At 41.7% G+C, this 19,503-nt stretch overlaps 1 protein-coding gene across 1 annotated transcript in view; it reads left to right on the top strand.

Annotated features, from left to right (window-relative positions):
• The window catches only part of LOC128339161 (17-beta-hydroxysteroid dehydrogenase type 6-like), a 38,040-nt gene extending 28,980 nt beyond the window's left edge, over positions 1–9,060 (top strand). The window contains exon 4 of the mRNA XM_053282720.1: positions 8,868–9,060. Within this exon, the coding sequence (XP_053138695.1) occupies positions 8,868–9,033 (166 nt within the window). The 3' untranslated portion in view covers positions 9,034–9,060. The remainder of the gene's footprint in view (positions 1–8,867) is intronic.
• The last annotated feature ends 10,443 nt before the right edge of the window (positions 9,061–19,503 follow it).

Here is a 19,503-nt window from a genome sequence, read left to right as displayed (position 1 = left end):
AAATTACCTTTCTCACACAGATGGGTTGTGGCTGTATTGATAACCAACAAGAATTTCCAATTACTCTGTGTTAATTTGTATTTGCCCCCTCGTTATCTTTATGTGGAAATTGAACAACAATGGGAGGAAGTGGAAGCCTATATTTTGCAGTTGGTTTCGGTTTACCCAACCACTTCTTTGATAATCAGAGGGGACTGTAATGCGAGATTGGGGCCCGATGATGCTTCATTGTATGGAAAGTTCTCTTTATGGCCTCCCTCATGAAACACAAACTCTTGTCTCCCCACACGTCTCTTTATCGATCCAATTGGAAATTTTGCAGGGCTATGTTTGGTTCAGATGGCCCAGAATTTAGATCTGATTATCCTGAACAGAGCTGCTCCTGGGGATTGCCCGGGCCAATTTAATTTTTGTTCGGGTGTTAAATTCTCTACTATTGACTATTTTGAGGTTACTTGTGACCTAGTTGTGAAGATAGAGGAGCTTAGGGTTATAGCTAGACCTGAAAGTGACCATTACCCACTTACTCTGACATGCAAATTTACAGACCACTGTCATGGAACTTCTAGCTTTTTATCTTCAAGTTCTTCTGCTTGCTCTGGGCTGATTAGGGTAAAATGGAACAGACAGTCTGAGCAAGCTGTTTGTGGATGGCTTAATTCTAAGGCTGGAATAGAGACACGTGCTAGAATCTTGCATGATCAAGGTGTTCCTTCGATCCTCTCTGCTGATGACGTGCTTGTACAAAGCATGAAACCGTTTTTGACTAGAATATGTCATGTCTATCCTTCTCGCAGACCCAGACATCCCCAAAAATTGTTTGATCAGGATTGCATAGTAGCAAAAAGGGATTTGGTCTCTTTTTCTGTTCAGTTTAAAAATAATCCGACCCTGTTATTGAAACTGGAACTAGCTAAGGAAAAAAAGGCCTATAAGGTGCTCTTGAGGAGCAAGAAAAAAGCCTTCATGCAGGAAAATTGGCTATTGCTTCTTAATACAGTCAAGAATAAGGATTCAGTGGGTTTTTGGAGACTACTTTCTGCCCCTGCCAATTTTCCCAGTGATAACAGGGATTCTTTAATCCCAGCGGAAATTTGGGAGTCGCACTTTGCGTGCCTATATACTGATCAGATTGCACATTTCTGCTTGGATCTACCTTTAGGAGATTTGCCTCAGTGGCCTGCTGTATCTCCTCAAGAGATCAAGCAACTGATTTCCCAACTTAAAGATGGGAAAGCCCCAGGAAATGACTTTATTCCTCCTGATCTTCTGAAGGATCACGTTGACTGGTGGGCTCCTGTGTTGGCTGCTCTATTCACTTATATTGATCAGACGGCCCACATCCCAAAGGACTGGGGTATGGCTATTTGTTATCCCGATTTTCAGGAAAGGAGAAAAGAGAAGATCCATCCAACTACAGACCAATAAGTTTCTTAAATATAATAAGCAAATTATATGCGAAACATCTATTCATAAAATTATGTTCCTGGCTGGACCAGGAAGGCTTATTAGAAGATGAGCAAGCCGGCTTTAGACAGGGCAGATCAGTTATAGATCATTGTTTAATCCTGCAACATCTTATTGAAAAGTACATTTCCTTGGGTAATTGATCACTTTTTGCTGCATTTGTCGACTTTTGTTCAGCCTTTGATTCTATTTCTAGAAATTTAATGTGGGCAAAATTGGCTAATACATCAATTGATATGCGGCTTTTACTGTTACTTTATAAGTTACACGAGAACTCTTCTATCTGTGTTCGTTTGAACTCTGTTGGTCACTTATCTAAAGCAATCCCAACTACAAAAGGTGTGAGACAAGGGTGTATACTTGCACCTTTTTTGTTTAATTTTTATGTAAACGATTTAATTAAGCGTTTACAGAAATTGGATACTTTTGCCCCTATATTAGCAAACAGAAGGCTGCCGCTATTGATGTATGCTGACAACACAGTGATTTTTCCCCAAACTAGATCAGGCCTTAAAAGAGCTCTGGGGGCTTTGGTAACATATTGTCAGGAGGAACATCTGGTCATCATTTATTCCAAAATTAAAATAGTTTGCTTTAACAATAAAGCTAAGAGTTTTAGATGGACTGTTGGGGGACATCAAGAACAAGTAAAGCAAATAAAATATCTTGGTGTGATATTTCAATATAACAGGCAACACGCCCATGCTAGAATGGTTTCTGGTCTGGCTCAACGAAGCGTGGTAGCTATTCTGAGATTTCACCATGCACAGGGTGGAGGATATATTCCTGCCGCCATTAAATTGTTTCTCACTAAAACTGTCCCACAACTTTTGTATGGAGTACAGTTGGGCCCCTTTGATAGTTTTATGCCCCTAGAGTGGATACAGTCGGGCTTTCTAAGAGCGCTTTTGGTACACCTAGATGCACCCCTAATATGGTGCTACGACAGGAGGCTGGGTTGTGGAGGATTGAGACCAGGGCATGGTTGCAGATTATTTTCTACTGGCTGAAGCTTCACCTCCAGCCAGTGGGACTTGTGCCTGGATTCCTTTCGGCTACACCCCGGCCTATTTGGCTGGTAAAGATTACGGATAAACTTTCCAGAATTGGCCTAGATCCTGAATTTTTATTAGAAACTGACCTAGTGAATGCAAAAAAAATAGTTCGTCAATGTCTAAATGATATGGAGTTTCAGAACCATTTGGCTTGTCTGCCGGCATTTTACAGTCAGATTAAGGCCAGGGTGGATTTTTCCCAGGCTTCATATTTGTCTATCATAACTGTCAGAAAGTTCCTCTGGGCTTTTTCAAGAGCACACTTTAATGCCTTTCCTTCAGCTGTATTAATGGGGAGATTTCAACATCTACCCCTGGATGCTTGCTTGTGCCCTTGTGGTTCGGGTGAACTGGAATCAATTGCTCACATTTTATTATGCTGTAGATTCTACAGTGACATTAGATGTCATTTGATTCTGCCACTTCTTTCTAGGTTTCAACATCAGTCAGATGATTTTCTGGTGAAATTTCTACTTGAAGATAATTTACTTTGCATCTCTCATATTGTAGCAAAATTTTGTTACATCGCAATTAGAATTCGTAGTTCATTGATTGATGCTAAAGTTAATGACTGAGTTAATGATGAATGCTAGAATTTATTCTTTGTGTTCTTTTGTTTTGGCCATTGGCCGTAAATAAAGTATCTATCATGCATTCCTTTGCTAGCAGCAATACTTAACAGAGTCCTTACTGTGGTGTGTTTGACTATTGGTGCAAATGTTTCATCATAATCTTCCCCATATTTCTGTGAATATCCCTACGCTTCTAATCTGGCTTTGTAGTGCTGAATCTCACCATCAGCATCATGTTTGAGTTTGAAAACCCATTTGCAGCCTATATGGAGTTTCAGAACCCATTTCCTTCCTTGAGGTAACTTAGTAAGAGTCCAGGTTTTGTTTTTCTGTAGAGCCTCAAGCTCTTCAGTTGCAGCTTGTTTCCACTTCTGGGCTTCTGGTTGTTGTAGCTGGGATATTTCCTCCCATGATGAGGGTTCTGGTTGTTCCACCGTTCTTGCGAGGTAGGACAGTCTCAGGGCTGGAAGACCTCTGGTTGAGCATGTTGATCACCTCACCTCGCCCTCTGTGGTCCCTTCCATTATCTCAGGTGCATCTGGTGGATCGCTGGGGGTCTCTGTGTCGAGCGTAGTTGGATCTGGATCTGCTGTCTCCTCCTCCTCAATTTTGCTGAGATCAGGAAGCATAATCCAGTTGTCAAGGTGTTTGGTCTGGTTGCTTGCTTCGGTGTAGGCCCCCTCTGAAGACATAGCTCTTTCATTCTCATCAAAACACACTGATCTGCTTATGGTTATCTTGTTGGTGTCAGGATCCAGAATTCTGTAGCCTTTGGATCGCACTGAGTAGCCTACAAAAATCCCTTTTGTGGCCCTAGCCCCCAGCTTAGTCCTTTTTTCCTTTGGGATGTATGAGTAAGCCGTGCTTCCAAAGATACACAAATGCATCATGGACGGCTTATGACCATGGCAAAGTTCATATGGTGTTGGTCCTAGAGTTTTTGGGTGCATTCTGTTTTGTATGTATGTAGCAGTCATGATGCCTTCTCCCCAGAGTTTCTGTGAGAGGTGTGTGTCAGCAAGCATGCATCTTACTATATCCAGGAGGCTTCTATTTTTCCTTTCTAAGACTCAATTTTGTGTGATGGATTGTAAGCTACCGTGGTTTGATGCACGATTCCATGTTCTCTCAGAAACTGCTGTGTGGCACTGGACATATACTCGCCTCCATTTTCTGTGCTCAGGATCTTTGGCTTCTGCTCAAATTTGTTGCTTGCCATGGCCACATAGTCCTAGAGTTTCTCAAGCATCTGTGATTTCTCCTTTAGTAGTAATACAACTGAATATTGTGTATAATCGTCAGTGATTGTTAAGAAATATTTGTGATTACCTATGGTCGCTGGTAGTGGTCCAAATATATTGCTGTGGATAAGCTCCAGGGGTCTTCTGGTCTTCCTTTCACTCTGCTTAGGAAATGGCTTGTTAACTGCTTTGGATTCAAGACAACAAACACAGTTAGTCACAATGTCACATGGTACAAAATCAGTGCCATCAGCTAATCCCCTTTCCTTCATGTTCTGGATTGACTCATAACTCCTGTGTCCCAGGCGTCTATGCCACAGTTGCAAGCAGTTTTCATGCAGGCATGACTGAGCAAGGTTCACTTCATTGGGCTGGTATGCTTCAGGTCTGGACTGGGCTGGTCTTTCTCTGACTGTCTTTGATACAGGTTGCTCCTGCACGCTGTACAGGCCTTTGCATTCAGAGCCTACAAGGCAAAGTTCTCCATTCTGAGTAACAACACATTGCCCATTTCTAATATACAGTTCACAGCCTTATTTCTCTAGCTTAGATATTGAAAGTAAGGCGCTTGAGAAGTCAGGGATATACAAAACATCTCTCACCAAAAATGGTTTAACTGATCCATCTAACAACTTGCAATACAAAATTCCTTCGGCTTTCTTCTTTGCTTTAATTGTAGTATTATTGCCCAAATGAACAATCTCTTCAGGAATATCAAACAGTTCAGTATAGAAATCCAAATGATTTGAGATATAACTCAAGTACCCAGAATGTTGGGGGCAATATGCTAAATCATTGTAAACCACTTAGAGAGCTTCGGCTATAAAGCGGTATATAAATGTAAGTGCTATTGCTAACTCGTGGAACCACTATCTAATATGAATTTTCCATCTCCTTGAAACAGGGAAACACTGAAATTCTTATTTGAATCAGCAATCTTAAAGTCCTTTAAATCTCTTTCTGTAAAGTCAGCTTTCTTTGTCTGATTCTTGGGACAGTTCGCCACCTTGTGGCCAAATTGGTTACACAGAAAACATCTAAAGGCATTAGTCCAGACCTTTTTGTATGCAAATGTGGGGCCCCATGCGGTTTCCTCTTGCAGCATTCCCTCCCCACCTTGGGTTTCCTCCTCTGGTATGGCCAATTGTTGCCTTAAGAGCAGTTATTTACCAATTCATCTTCATGTCGAGAATTCAAAACTTCCCTTCTGCTTGCTTCAGAAGATATAGTTTCCACAGCTCTCTCAAAGGTTAGAGCGGTGTGGGTTTCCAGTTGGCTGATTATATTGCTATAGCTGGGAGGCATGCTTAGGAACAGAGCTTCCAGCTTCTGACTCTCTGTAAATTCCTCCTTTGAAGCTTTAAATGCAGCAAAAAGGTGAAATAGCAGTCCAACATGCTTGGCAAAACAGTCTCCATCTTTATACTGGAGATTCTGCATTTTCTTTCTCAAGTTAAAGGTGTATGCCCACCCCTTTTTCATATGTAAGGAATCTAGCTTGCTTAACATTTCCTTTGAGGTCTCAAGATCACATATAGTAGAAAGATAATTTTTACTCACAGAAGGCGCAATCAAAGCTTGAGCTTTTACATCTTTGAGTAGCCACGCCTCTTTAGCAGTTTTCTCAGCAGCTGTGGTTCCATCTGCGGGGGGATGGGGGGTCGGTCTTCTTCAGTGACTTTTTGTAGTCCTTCTGCTCGCAATGCAATCCTCAGTCAGATTTTCCATTCCAAGTAATTGTCTGGGTTCAGGATAGTCAACCTGAGCTTTCCCTCTAGGTAAGTAGCCATCCTCACTGAGCTCCGTAAAAGGTCAGCTGCTGTAGATTAGCAATTCAAAGTGTCCACGGCTAGATCTCACTTGATCTCCTGGAACAAACCTAACTCTTTAGTTGCAGTACACGCAGCTCAAAATACTGGGCTCCCATAACCTGTTGGGAATTCTCTTTGGTAGGAGAATTGCTTTTTCATTATAGCAGAGTGAACAGAGTCACAACACAGTGGAATTTAGTTAGGCGTGCATGTATGCTGAGAGTAAAGTAACGTGGAGCCAGTTCATAGTTTAATATAAATGGTATTTATTAGAGAACTCCATTCTAGATACAAAAGTGAGGAGTTAGGATCTCTAATCTATCTATCTAGCTGGATGCAGATGGATTCTGCCTCTCTGCACACATGGTGCAGGGAGAGGAGCTTGCATGTTGCAAGGTAGAGGGAACAGGAAGAGAAGAGAAGAGGAAGTGTAAAGCAGGAAGGAAGGAAATTAGTCCCTAAGAGTAGCAATCTACATTCCAAAGGGATAGTGTCAGAGCAGTAGAGAAGGGATGACCAATATCTTGACCCGCAAACCCTCTGCCTCACTAGTCTGTCCTCCACTATCTTTGAGACAAGAGACAGTGCAAAGTCCGTCAATTCCAACACTTATTAGGGTACAATTATAAATAGGGTAGGAAAGCTTTTATTTATTTTATTTATTCGATTTCTATACCACCCTTCCAAAAATGGCTCAGGGTGGTTTACACAGAGAAATAATAAATAAATAAGATGGATGCCTGACCCCAAAGGGCTCACAACAAAAAAAGAAACACGAGCAACAGTCACTGGAGGTAGTGCGATGGGAGTGGATAGGGCCAGTAACTCTCCCCCTGCTAAATAAAGAGAATCGCCATGTTTAAAAGTTGCCTCTTTGCCAAGTTAGCAGAGGTATATAAGTTTGGGCCGGTGAATGCTCCTATTTTCCCATTATCTGTGAGTAAAAACAAGGTAGGAGGGAAAGGAATGGTAATCTGCTAAGCATAAACTGGATTGGAGGGCTTTTCATCCTACCTTGCTAAAGAGCTCTTGGATACCACTCCTGGGTAGGATGGAGCCCTCTGGCCTAGTTGCTGCTTTGAGATGAGCACTTCTTCCTAACTTGCTTTTTACTCACAGACAATGAGCACAGCTCATGAGCTTGGGTAGGGTGTACCTCCTACCCTATTGTGGATTGTGTGAAGAAGCCTAAAATGACACTGAGCACTGTCAAGCCCCAGCACCAACTTTGAAGGCGCAAATTGAGCACTGAGGAGTGTAATCTCCTCATCGGAGCTTGATGGGGAAAATGCTGGGAAGCACTACACTTCCCAGCATTCAATATACACCTTCCAATAGAGTGTTGTGCATAACATGTGTAGCAGATTTAACCCAGCCTTTGTCTCAAAGCAAGCGCACGTGAGGGGAAGTAAAATGCTGAATCTTTCTCTCTCTTGCTTTCACCCACAAAGGCTGTTCCTTCAAACTTAAACTGTTTCTTCAGTAGCTTAATCGCTGCCACCATGCCCTAATTACAGAGCTTAAATCCCCTTGAATTTGGGTGAATGTCCAGGGAGAATCTCTTTCTCTAGACTAGTGGGAAAGTACAAAAACCTTCAATGTGTACCTTACTCGTGGTGAGAAAACCTTGGTATAGTTGCTGAGCAAACAAAATTGAGACATGTCTCTCCCACCGCGCCCCGCCCGCTCGCGCTGTCTCTCCCACCGCGCCCCGCCCACTCGCGCTGTCTCTCCCACCGCGCCCCGCCCGCTCGCGCTGTCTCTCCCACCGCGCCCCGCCCGCTCGCGCTGTCTCTCCCACCGCGCCCCGCCCGCTCGCGCTGTCTCTCCCACCCTGCCCCACGCCCCTCTCTGTGGTTGGTTTTCTCCGCCTTTCCTTCCCTTTTCTGTTCCAGAGTCTGCCGATTCCCACCTCCCTCGCTGCTGCTCCCAGTCCCTCCCCAGGCAATGATTCCTCCTTTCCCCTCTGCCTTTTCTCCTTTCTTCTGTCTCCTGTGTCTTCAGATTACGCCTGCTGTCCATAGCTCGCTGCTCCTCCCTTCCCAAGGCATTAGGCAATCATGGTTCAGGTATCTGCACAGCTCCAGACGCCTCTGGATATAGAATTATATATAGAGAGATATATAATGCAATTCACTTTTTCTTTGGAATCTGCAATAAATGATACATTGGGGAGTGTACTGAATTGCCAACACTCTTAATGTACTCTTAATAGTACACAAATCATTTTATGGTTGAAAGCCTGCCAATTTAAGACCAGAGTCAAGGCTATCTTATTTTGGCTCAAGCTCCCCAAAGCCAGGAAATCAGAAGCTGTGGTTGATGACTTTATAGACATGCCACATGATCAGTAGTGGTTTTGTGCCATGTCACTAATTTTGTTTGCTTACAACCAGTGTTCCCTCTTTTTTCCCCCCATCTGTGTGCAGATAAGGTTTTGTTTTGGAAAGCAGTATCAAGGCAGTGTGTGCATTCAGAATGAGGACTTCCTGATTCAATCTGAGTCAGATTTAAAATTAACAGAGTGGACATAAAACAAATTGTGAGTGCACACATATGTATAGATCTTAGAGTGAACACTGCCTACAACTTGCCCTCCATGGATCCACATCCCTGTGGGACACATTGCTGCTGTCAGGCACAATGTACATATTAAACATAAAATTTCTTATAGTGGCTCTATCAGAAGTGCCATGCCATGATATTTTGGTTATAATTCAGGCGAGAGATCCATCCTTTTGGTGTCAAAGTCAGCATTGTTGAGCCCGGGGTTTTCTGTACACCTTTTTTTGATGATGCAATAGAAGACTTACAGGATGTGTGGAGCCAGCTCCCTTCTGAAATCAAGGAATCCTATGGAGAGCAATACTTTGAGAGCTGTGAGTAAAAAGAACAAGTTATTTTCTAGTAATTCTGTTGGGGGGTTGTGTTTTTACAAATATGAAGGCCACAAAGGCTCTGTTGACTGAGTCTCAGTTCTCAGGCATTGAGGGTTGTTCTAAGAGCCTCCCCTTTGTCGAGGACTTCCACAAGCAGTAATTATTATATACCTTCAGCTACCAAAAATGTCAGCATATCCCCTCTATGGTTGCAGACCTAACTTTTCCTTTGCTTCATATTTCCCACACATAGATTGCAACTTATTGCAATTTATCATAGATACAGGCAACAAGAACCTCTGCCTGGTCACCGACTGCATCGAACATGCCCTGACATCCAGCTGCCCGTGTATTCGCTACATAACAGGCTGGGATGCAAAGTTCCTCTACATTCCTCTCTTTTATTTGCCAGCTTCAATCATGGACTTCATATTAGAATTTATTCTGCCCAAGCCAGCCCAGACAGTGTCGATTGTGATGCAGAAACAGAATTAACTCATCCAAACAAGCCAACAAACTGGAGAGGACATCACTCCTATTGCATCTGTTTGGAGATGGTGTTCCAGTGCATCAGCCTTTTGCATCAACTATCCTAATGACCACTAGGGGCATTGAGAATAGTGATAGTGAGTAAGAGTCTACCTGTCTCTATCTCTATGACCCCTGATATTACTCTTCAGGTATTTCCTGTTGAGCCCCATCATCCTTCCTTTCCTTTTAGAGAGCAGATGGAAACATCTCTCTCCCTCTTTACCTATTCATAATGTAGTCCTTTAGATTAGGATAAGATCTTTCCTATCCAAGTGTACTTAACCAATAAATACTTAGTATTTAGTTCTACAAGAATTTCCATGTGTTTTCTTTAAAGAGCTGCAACAACAAAACTCTGTGCTAACTACTCTACAAGTGGAGTGTGTGCTCTTCCCTAGTGCTCTGCTGTTTACCTACTAGGGGTAAAAATAACATCTCCCAAATGAATCCTCTGATAGCCTAAGAGGATGTAGACTTCATCATCAACTAACCTTTTTAAACAGGTGTGTTTCTTTTCCCTTTGATTTCTAAGCTCTTGGCTTATGCATTTTTTGCCCTTTGCTCCTGTCATGATGGTGACTAAGGAAGCAAGGACGCATCAAGAGGCTGCATCCTCACAGCCAGAGATGTCCCCAGTTCGTCAGCATACATGAGTTGCACTGGGGGGCAGAAACTTTCACTGATTTTTCCTACCTCAGTAAGTGCACTCTGCCTTCCAAAAAGGACAGCTGTAGGACTTTCAGGGTCAGGGACATGTTATTAGAAAGTACTGAATATTATAAGCAGCAAGGAAGACCAGCAGAAATCACCTCTCCCGCACATGTGCATTGAAGGAGTGGGGGAACCTACAGCCATATTAAGAGCAGCCTCCTGCTACATTTCCTCTTCCTCCAAATATTTGTACCGAATATCACTTTTCATCAAAATTTCTCAGTTTATATTGAACAACAATGGTGGGTGGGTGGGTGGGTGGGTATCCCTGTCCCAAAAGGACTAAAAAGAAACATAGTGTAGAAATCAGCAACAACTACCAGAAGCAGGAAAATAGAAAGATGGGAGTGGGCCTGGGGACAAAATTTGGAAATGTGGTGCCGCCGCCACCCCCACCCCACTCCTGCTCTGCCCTGCCTTCCTCTCCTTCTCCTCCCCTTCATGTCTTTGCTGCAGAACAGTCATGACATGTCCAAAGCCCATACGGCCACAAAACCTGCTGGGTGACTCTGGGGCAGTCATTTATCTCTCAGCCTAACCTACCTCACAGACTTGTTGTGACAGTAAACGTAACTAGGTACACTGCTTTGGGCTCCCTGGAGGAAGATATAAATGCAAAACTATAATAAATGCCTTCCAAAGATAGCATGGAAAAGAAGCTATCTGTGTTGCACGGCACATACTCAGAAAACAGAAGACTGGACTTTACAAGTAGCCCTTAAAATGTAATGTGAAGGGGAAAAAACCTCACCAGAACTATAAACTTCCATGCACGTACACATGGGACTAGGGGCACCTTCTATTGACTAGCCACTTCAGTGAAAGTGAATCGTTGGCTCCACTGTGGCCACTGCCACAAGCCCCTCCATTTTGGATATCTGATTCGAAAAAGTCTGATATTGGCCATTTAGGAGAATATCAGAGATAATTCTGATATAAAATATGGAATCCTATGTCAGTTCAGAATTATCTGATATGGTTTTGGAGATTTCGGGAAATTTGGGGCAATTTTTATAGCAAATCTCTGTATTTCGGTCAGCAACCAGCATGAGATCAAAACAAATATAGAAGAGATAACAATCAAACTTCTACCACAAACAATAAAACCAAATACATTTTTAAAAGTCCTCCTGAACATTGATCAAGGTACTGAAGTACTACTAAAAATACATAACTAAGAATTTTTATAGGAACATTTCAAGATTTTGGACTGCAAATTGGTGGTGGGAATACACAATGGAGTCCACTTCTTATTTATCCAGGGCAAAAATAGCTGGGCCAGTGGGGAAGCCATCTTCTGCCATGTATCTGCTTGCTTGCCTGCATACCTGTGCATTTATTTCTTTATTTAGGAGATTATTTACTTAAAAATTAAAAAATATTGTGGTAGCTTCTCGGATGTTACATCACTTCTCCACAGATTCTCAGATGTTAATCACTTTTTGCCATGATTCTCAGATGGGAGTACAATTTCTGGGTTGCTTTAAAAAAAGTTACAAATTAATGAATGGGCTGCCTGTTGACTTTATTAATCTCTCCACAGCTTCTAGGATTGTATCCTAATAAGCATCATTTTACTCCTGTTTTATCTTATTTTATTATGTTTAGAGTTGTTTTTTACTAATCCTAATTTTATAGTCTAATTATAGCTATGGATTCCCAGCATTTTAGTTGTATCTTTCTGGGTTATAATAATTTTAATCTGTACTATATCTTGTGCTGGTCTTTGACCATAATAAAGATGACTGATTGGATGGTCTGATTCAATTGAAATTAAATATACAGAGCCCTACAATCCTTCACTATGTGCACGCCAAATTTCAGTTCTCCCTGCCCAGCCATGTCTTTGGCCAAATTTTTTCATTTCCCCATAGACACCTTTTTACTGTCTATTATGCAGATAGAAGGAAGTGCCAGTTTTCCAGCGACAGATGGCAGCACTGAGACAAAGAGGAAATGTCCATTCAGAATCCCACATGTGCTAAGGTTGAGTACCTGCTTACTCGAACTCCATTCATGACTCCTCATCTTGGCACCAGCTAGGCTCCTAGTCCCCAATTCTGTCCAACCAGATATTGCCAGTGTTTGTCCCCATCCAAGCACCAGCTCAGCAACAAGTCCTGAGTCTCTCTGTGAGATGCTAACTGGGCTGGAGTGCACGCTGTGCGGGCAAACAAGAAGTAAGCCTGGGCCCAGATTCATTTGTTTTCTACTTCTTCTTCATCATTATTATTGTTGTTGTTGTTTACACAGTCAAACAGGTGTTATTGTCTGGTTTGTTTTATCCAGACCTGGAGTCCTTCCCAAGGACCTGGGATGGCTAAATTTTATCATCAGTGCTGTTGCCGTTGTTATTATAGATATCATCACAGAATATAGGCTGTTCCCAGTAAAGTTGTTTTTTGTAATTGGCTGGTAGAGATTTCTGTGGCCCCTATGGTGTTGAGGTGCTCTTCAAGGTGTTTTGGAATTGCACCTAGGGTGCCAATTACTACTGGGATTATTTTGGTCTTTTTCTGCCACAGCCTTTCAATTTCAATTTGTAGATCTATGTATTTTGTTGTTTTTTCTATTTCTTTTTCTTCGATTCGGCTATCACCTGGTATTGCTATGTCGATTATTTTAACTTGTTTTTCTTTCTTCTCGACTACAGTTATATCTGGTGTATTGTGTGGCAGATGTTTGTCTTTTTGTAGAATTTTTGCATCTTCATTTTCTACAACCTTTTCAATTTTATGGTCCCACCAATGTTTGGCTACAGGTAGCTTGTATTTTTTGCAGATGTTCCAGTGTATCATCCCTGCTACCTTGTCATGCCTTTGTTTGTAGTCAGTCTGTGCGATCTTTTGACAACAGCTGATTAGGTGGTCGTGGTTTCATCTGCTTCTTTACAAAGGCAGCACTTGCTGTTTGTTGTTGATTTTTCTACTTTTGCTCTTTTTGAATTCGTTCTTAGTGCCTGTTCTTGTGCAGCCAGTATTAAACCCTCTGTTTCTTTCTTCAAGTTGCCATTCTTAAGCCATTGCCAGGTCTTGGTGATAATTGATTTTCCAGTTATATTGTGCAAATATTAACCATGCGGTCGCTTATTTTTCCATTTTTCAACTTGGTTCTTTACTCCTTTCTTGTAGGCCTGCTTTGTTTCATTGGTGTTGAATAGTTTCTCATTATTGACCATTTGAAGTGCATCTTCTTCTTAATTGTCCTTTATATATTGTTCAAGGCCTCTTCTCCTCCTCTACTGTTTGATGGACTTGCAACATTCCTCTTCCACCTGAGCTGCGAGGGACGTATAGGCTATCTACATCACTGTGGGGGTGCAGAGCATGATCGATGGTCATTATTTTCCTGGTCTTACAATCTAGTGTCTCTAGCTCTGCCAGGGTCCAGTCTATTATTCCTGCAGTGTATCTGATTATAGATATAGCTCAGGCTTTTATGGCTTGTATGGTGTTCCCGCCATTGAGTTTGGGCTTTAAGGTTTTTCTAACTCTCCTGATGTATTCACTTCCAATTTTTCTTTTAACTTCAGTGTGTGCGATGTTGTTGTTATGCTATTTACATACAGTCTACCAGATGTTATTTTTTCCAGAATTTATAATGCATTTATTATTAATATAAGTAGAAACAGAAAATGTTACATCTCTGAGAGTCATATATGATTACAAACAAAAGCATATCCATCATAAAAGCTCCTCTATATGCATGATACAAATAGTAATTATATATATTTGTGTGTGTGTGTGTGTAATTATAGAGTAAGAAAGCCAGTGTGGTATAGTGGCTAGAGTGCTGGACTCGGACCGGGGAGACCCAAGTTCAAATCCCCATTCAGCCATGAGACTTGCTGGGTGACTCTGGGCCAGTCACTTCTCTCTCAGCCTAACCTACTTCACAGGGTTGTTGTGAGGAGAAATTCAAGTATGTAGTACACCGCTCTGGGCTCCTTGGAGGAAGAGCGGGATACAAAATTTAATAATAATAATAATTAATAATAGCAACATGGGCCTCAGTCTTACCATTAGTAAAATTTCAGAACCAATTGAAAATCTAACAGACAATATAAAGAAGGGAGAGCCATGACAAACAACAACAAAAAACAACCCAAACATATCCATGAGTATTATAAGTGATTCAGGCACAGAGCAAAACATCCATAGCAATGGTCCCTTCTCATACCCACAAGCTCAAAGGTATTAATAAACATAATATTAATTAATAATATGTCAATAAAAACTTATGATTAACTAGGGTGAAAATTCCTACCCCACAAAAAGTAAAACCTTCATAAATGTAACTCACTGAAATCCATAAAATCAATGAATATAATTTCCCTGCATAGATTTCATCCTTCTTTTGATCCAAAACCTGTATAAAAATTGTCCAGAAGCTTTCTCAAAATAAGGTCCCAAATGCTCAAGTCTCTTTCTAATCTTTTCCATGCCAGTTCCTCTGACCGACACGTAAAAATATTGATAAAATGATTCCTAACAGAATACCGAATAATACCATTTGTTTTGCTGCTACAAGGATAAAGTCTAAGAAAATCTAGGGGGGGGGGGGGCGGGGAATTTAATATCTTTTAACAACCCTACTAGTACAAAAACAAAAGACAGCTTCTCTTGTAAAGAACTATAAATTCAGTAGGCCTATTGTGACAGTTAAAAAGGTATGGAAAAAAATTCCTGGTCCGGGTTTCAATATTAAGTTGTATAAACAAGAAATGAAGGTTCCATTGGTTGTTACCTGACTTATAATAGCTATTAGTTTCATACAGATACATAAATGCCATACGTTCTAGACAGGAACTCCAAAATAAAATTATATTTATTGTATTACCAGCAAAGGATGTAGAGGGGTCTCTCAAAATGGAACAATAGCCAGCCAAAATATAAATCTCAGTGCCAAATCATGCAGCGAAATCTTCAGCATATATCCATTATCACTTTGTATTGGCTCTCCTCCCTACAAAACACTACATCATGACAGCACACAGAAAGTACAAAAATGCAAGAAAACATTTGCGCTCTCAACTGTAAAAATCTTATTAAGGCCAAAAGATCAAAATAAGTCTAGAGCCTAATATATAAGAGGATTGAAATAATAATTTTTGAACCTCTCCTCTGACTCCCCAAAATATCATAAAATTAGAACGATTTTAAAAAAAGATTGCTCATAGAGAGAGAGGATGCCGAACTGACAAAAACATGAAATTTAAATGTAAATTTTTCTTCTTAATAACACAGAGCCACGATGAAATTCCCAACCCTTACACACTGATTACATGACAATTTAACATATTTAACAGGGATAAAGTAACAGATAGAGTAAAATAACTAACTGGAACTCTTATCATTTTAAAGACCAACTGAAATTTTCATGATCACAATCTTCTACAATACCATCAAGTCATATTTCAAATTTTACACATGATATAAAGAATTGAGCTTTTAGTTTAAAGATTTCCCTCATCACAAATTTTTTGATAAAAGCAGTTAAATAACAGGGAATATAAAAGCAATTTTTCAATTAGCAGAAGCTAGTTACATATACAGGACAACATTACAACAGCAGTAGTATAGGGGCATACCTACTGTCAAAAACCATGTGCTTTTGTTTACAAACAAAAGCACGTGGCTAGAGGATGACGTCACAGTGAGGTCACAGGGGGCGGGGGCTTGCAGCTGTCAAATGCGCTTACATCACTGGAAATACATCATCGGAAAGGCCTGAGGAGACCCCCACACGACCGGGGTCAGAAGTGGGGGACGCCCTTACCCTCGGAAGTCTGGAACCCACCCTACCACGCCTACCCCAGAACATGTCCAGACATGTCCGAAGGGGGGCATGTGACCCCTCTACGAACACGCCTAGCCACCCTGGACCAATCGGAACAGGTTTAAGGCTCTGGAAAGGTCCATGTGAACAGGTGTGATAATGGTCGGGTGGCCATTTTGTGTAACATTATTGTGTGAAATGGCCCAGAGGAGACCCCACGTGGTTGGGAAGGGTCAGAAGTAGGGGTACGCCCTCACCCCGGAAGTCTGGCACCCACCCTACCACCCCTACCCCAGAATATGTCCAGACATGTCAGAAGGTGGACATGTGACCCCTCTACGAACACGCCTAGCCACCCTGGACCAATAGGAACAGGTTTCAGGCTCCGGAAAGGTCCAAGTGAGCAGGTGTGATAATGGTCGCGTGGCCATTTTGTGTAACATTATTGGGTAAAATGGCCCAGAGGAGACCCCACGGGGCCGGGAAGGGTCAGAAGTAGGGGTACACCCTCACCCTGGAAGTCTGGCACCCACTCTACCACCCCTACCCCAGAATATCTCCAGACATGTCCTAAGGTGGACATGTGACCCCTCTATGAACACGCCTAGTCAACCTGGACCAATAGGAACAGGTTTCAGGGTCCGGAAAGGCCCGAGTGCGCAGGCGTGATAATGGTCGGGCGGCCATTTTGTGTAACTTTATTGGGTGAAACGGGGTCATGTGAGCCCTCTACGAACACGCCTGGCCATCCTGACTCTGTAGGAATAGTCCTTGTCTCTCTGAGCCACTTTGCTTTTGCAGACCCAAGGTCTGAGTGATCATGGGTTCCCCAGAGAGATCCTTGGAGGATATTGTACAAGAAACAATTGTAAACCCTAGCCTGAGAAAGCATTCTATTAGTACAAGTTCTGATGATCAGAAGTTTCCACCAAAGTCCCCTAATTTCCTTTCTTCTCACAAATACGCACATGCACACATTTTTTAAAAGCAAGACTTTTCTTTCTTTCTCTCTCTCTCTCACACACACACACACACACACACACACTCTCTCTCTCTCTCTCTCTCTCTCTCTCTCTAAATATTTCTGGGATATATCTCCTTTGGTTGCAAAGCTAAGCACACAAGGGTTACCTGGGAGTAAGCCCTCATGGCTTCATTAAGGCTTTGAGTTAGAAACTGTATAGAATGGTTGCAATCTGGGCTGCTATGATTTAAATCACTTCACAGAACTTAGTTTTAATGATTTAAATCTCAATTTAAAGCACCATTTCCTAGTAAAAGTAAATTCTTGTTGTCTAATATAACCTTAGTACGTATTCAGAGATGTAATACGTATTCAGAGATCATAATGCTGTTTCATTCGGGCAACCAGACCTTGCATTTCTTTGTTGCACTCTTTGCATTTTTGCACACATGCTTGACTTACCCACATGTACAGAAACTTGATTAAAATACTCCCAAGTGAGGTCTCTTTTAAGCATGCAACCCTGTTAGGTGTTTCCCTTCTAAAATGGAGGATACACTTGGAAAAGGTTTCCTCCATGTTCCTGTTGCTTGCCCTGATCTATTCTAACCTCCCCAGATCTCCTAGGCCTTCTTTATCCCAATTCAGACACTGTTCTGTGGAGGTGTACACAGGTTGGTGTGAATTACTGTACCTGGGTTCATTTTAAAATTCAAACAGGGATACATGCCCTTCAAGTGCACGGTACAGATAGGAAGTATAATGCTGTACCTGTGTAACATATGAATGACTGTATGTGTGCACAGATTTGTACCTGTGCATACACTCATTGTACAATTGTTGAACATAATGTTTGAATGGACCAACACATTCACAGAATATAATTAGGAGTTATTATTAATACTCTTGTTCATGATATCTTGTTCATGATATCTTTGACCTATGTTCTTTAAATAAATAAATAGGTTTAAGGAAAAAAATCCAATTTAAATTTTAAAATCTGATTTTCTTTTTTAAAAAAAATCATTGTTTTCTATCAACCCCAGCTGCAATTCTATGCAACATTTACTTTATCAGTTTTGAAAAATTAAGGCATATAGATCACAGCCCTGAGAGAGAATTTATGCTGAAGATCTCTCCTTTCAATACTACTACAGTCACCAAAGTTTTAAAAAACAAAATAACCAGCCAACAGCAAACAAAAAAACTTGGTATAATTAAGGACTATAGAGAGAGAGGTACAGCTATTTAAATATTTTGGCCTTGCCTGGTTTCTAAGCTATACCTGTTAGGTTGGCTCATAAACAGAAGGCAAGAATTTCTTAAAAATTAAAAACAAGTATTTCTGTTTGAAAGACCCATTTCAGACAGGGTAGGTTTGAAATTATACAAGGTGTAATTTCAGTTAAAATATCATTATTATTTTTTAAGCCACCCTCTCGAGAGGAGAGCTGAGGAAGCTCGCAACAGGCTTTTCTAGATTTCTGAGTGTTACTAAGATTTGCTAGTGAAATTTTAGAAGATGGGGAAAAGGAAAGGAAAAGAGAAAAGCTCCCAGCAAGAGCTGGAGCCCCATCATAGCCACACAAACTGCAGATCCTGGGGCAGTAAAGTTGAGAGACAGAGGAGTGCATAAGTTACTGAATTCAAAATGATGCCTGCAACTTATAATTAGGTGGGTAACAGGCCATCTGCAGGTGGACGGTCCCCACTTTGCCCCCCTGCATCCCTGGAACCGTTATAAAAGGGTGACAGGCAACTTTACATTACCCTCGCTTGTAATGCTAGCAAGAACACTGGTGTGGCCTTTACTACCCAATTAGCGAGGCCCTGGAATCTTCCTGGGGAATGGGTCTGGTTGAGATACAGTGCCCACACAGTGTGTGTGTGGGGGTACTGTTAAAACAGTTTACCCCCCCCCTTCAAATATGGGTGGGGGTTCTTCAGGAATGACTGCTGATTGTTCAGAAGAGAACTGTTGGGAACTCGCTGCAGGTCCAACATTGAACGCCAAGCCTCCTCGAGAAGCTCCGCTGTGGGTAGCCCGCTCTTTGGGGGTGGCATTCGGGCCAACATCAGAAGCCTCACATCGAGAGGACCCATTCTGGGTTACACACTGTTCAGTAAAAGCATTCTGAGGACCAGGGCCACTAGCTGACTCCTCGGATGGTTCAAATTCATCTGAAGAATCAGAAGCATTCCTATGCCCTCCGTGCTGGTTGCTAAATGTGTGCCCTCTGCTTTTGGGCCCCTACAAGTGTGCATGTCCCCCCTCCCCCTCCCCTCCCCCCCAATGTGTGGTGGTACAGGAATACATGTACTCGTTTTTTTGTTAATTTCTGAAACTTGAAGGCCTCAGACAGATCATTATAGAGTTTCAGGACTGTCTTCTGGTGATCTTCTGTCTTCTGGCTTGTTCAAAAATCTGCACGGCAACATTGTTAAGGACATAAAGAAAACTAGCCATCACCCACAGCCATTCATCAAGGTCTTT

This window comes from Hemicordylus capensis, unplaced genomic scaffold (genome assembly GCF_027244095.1).
Source record: "Hemicordylus capensis ecotype Gifberg unplaced genomic scaffold, rHemCap1.1.pri scaffold_27, whole genome shotgun sequence".
In the NCBI taxonomy this organism is placed as follows: Eukaryota; Metazoa; Chordata; class Lepidosauria; order Squamata; family Cordylidae; genus Hemicordylus; species Hemicordylus capensis.
The sequence above is the reverse complement of the archived record's forward strand: the minus strand, read 5'-3'. Positions and strand labels throughout refer to the sequence as shown.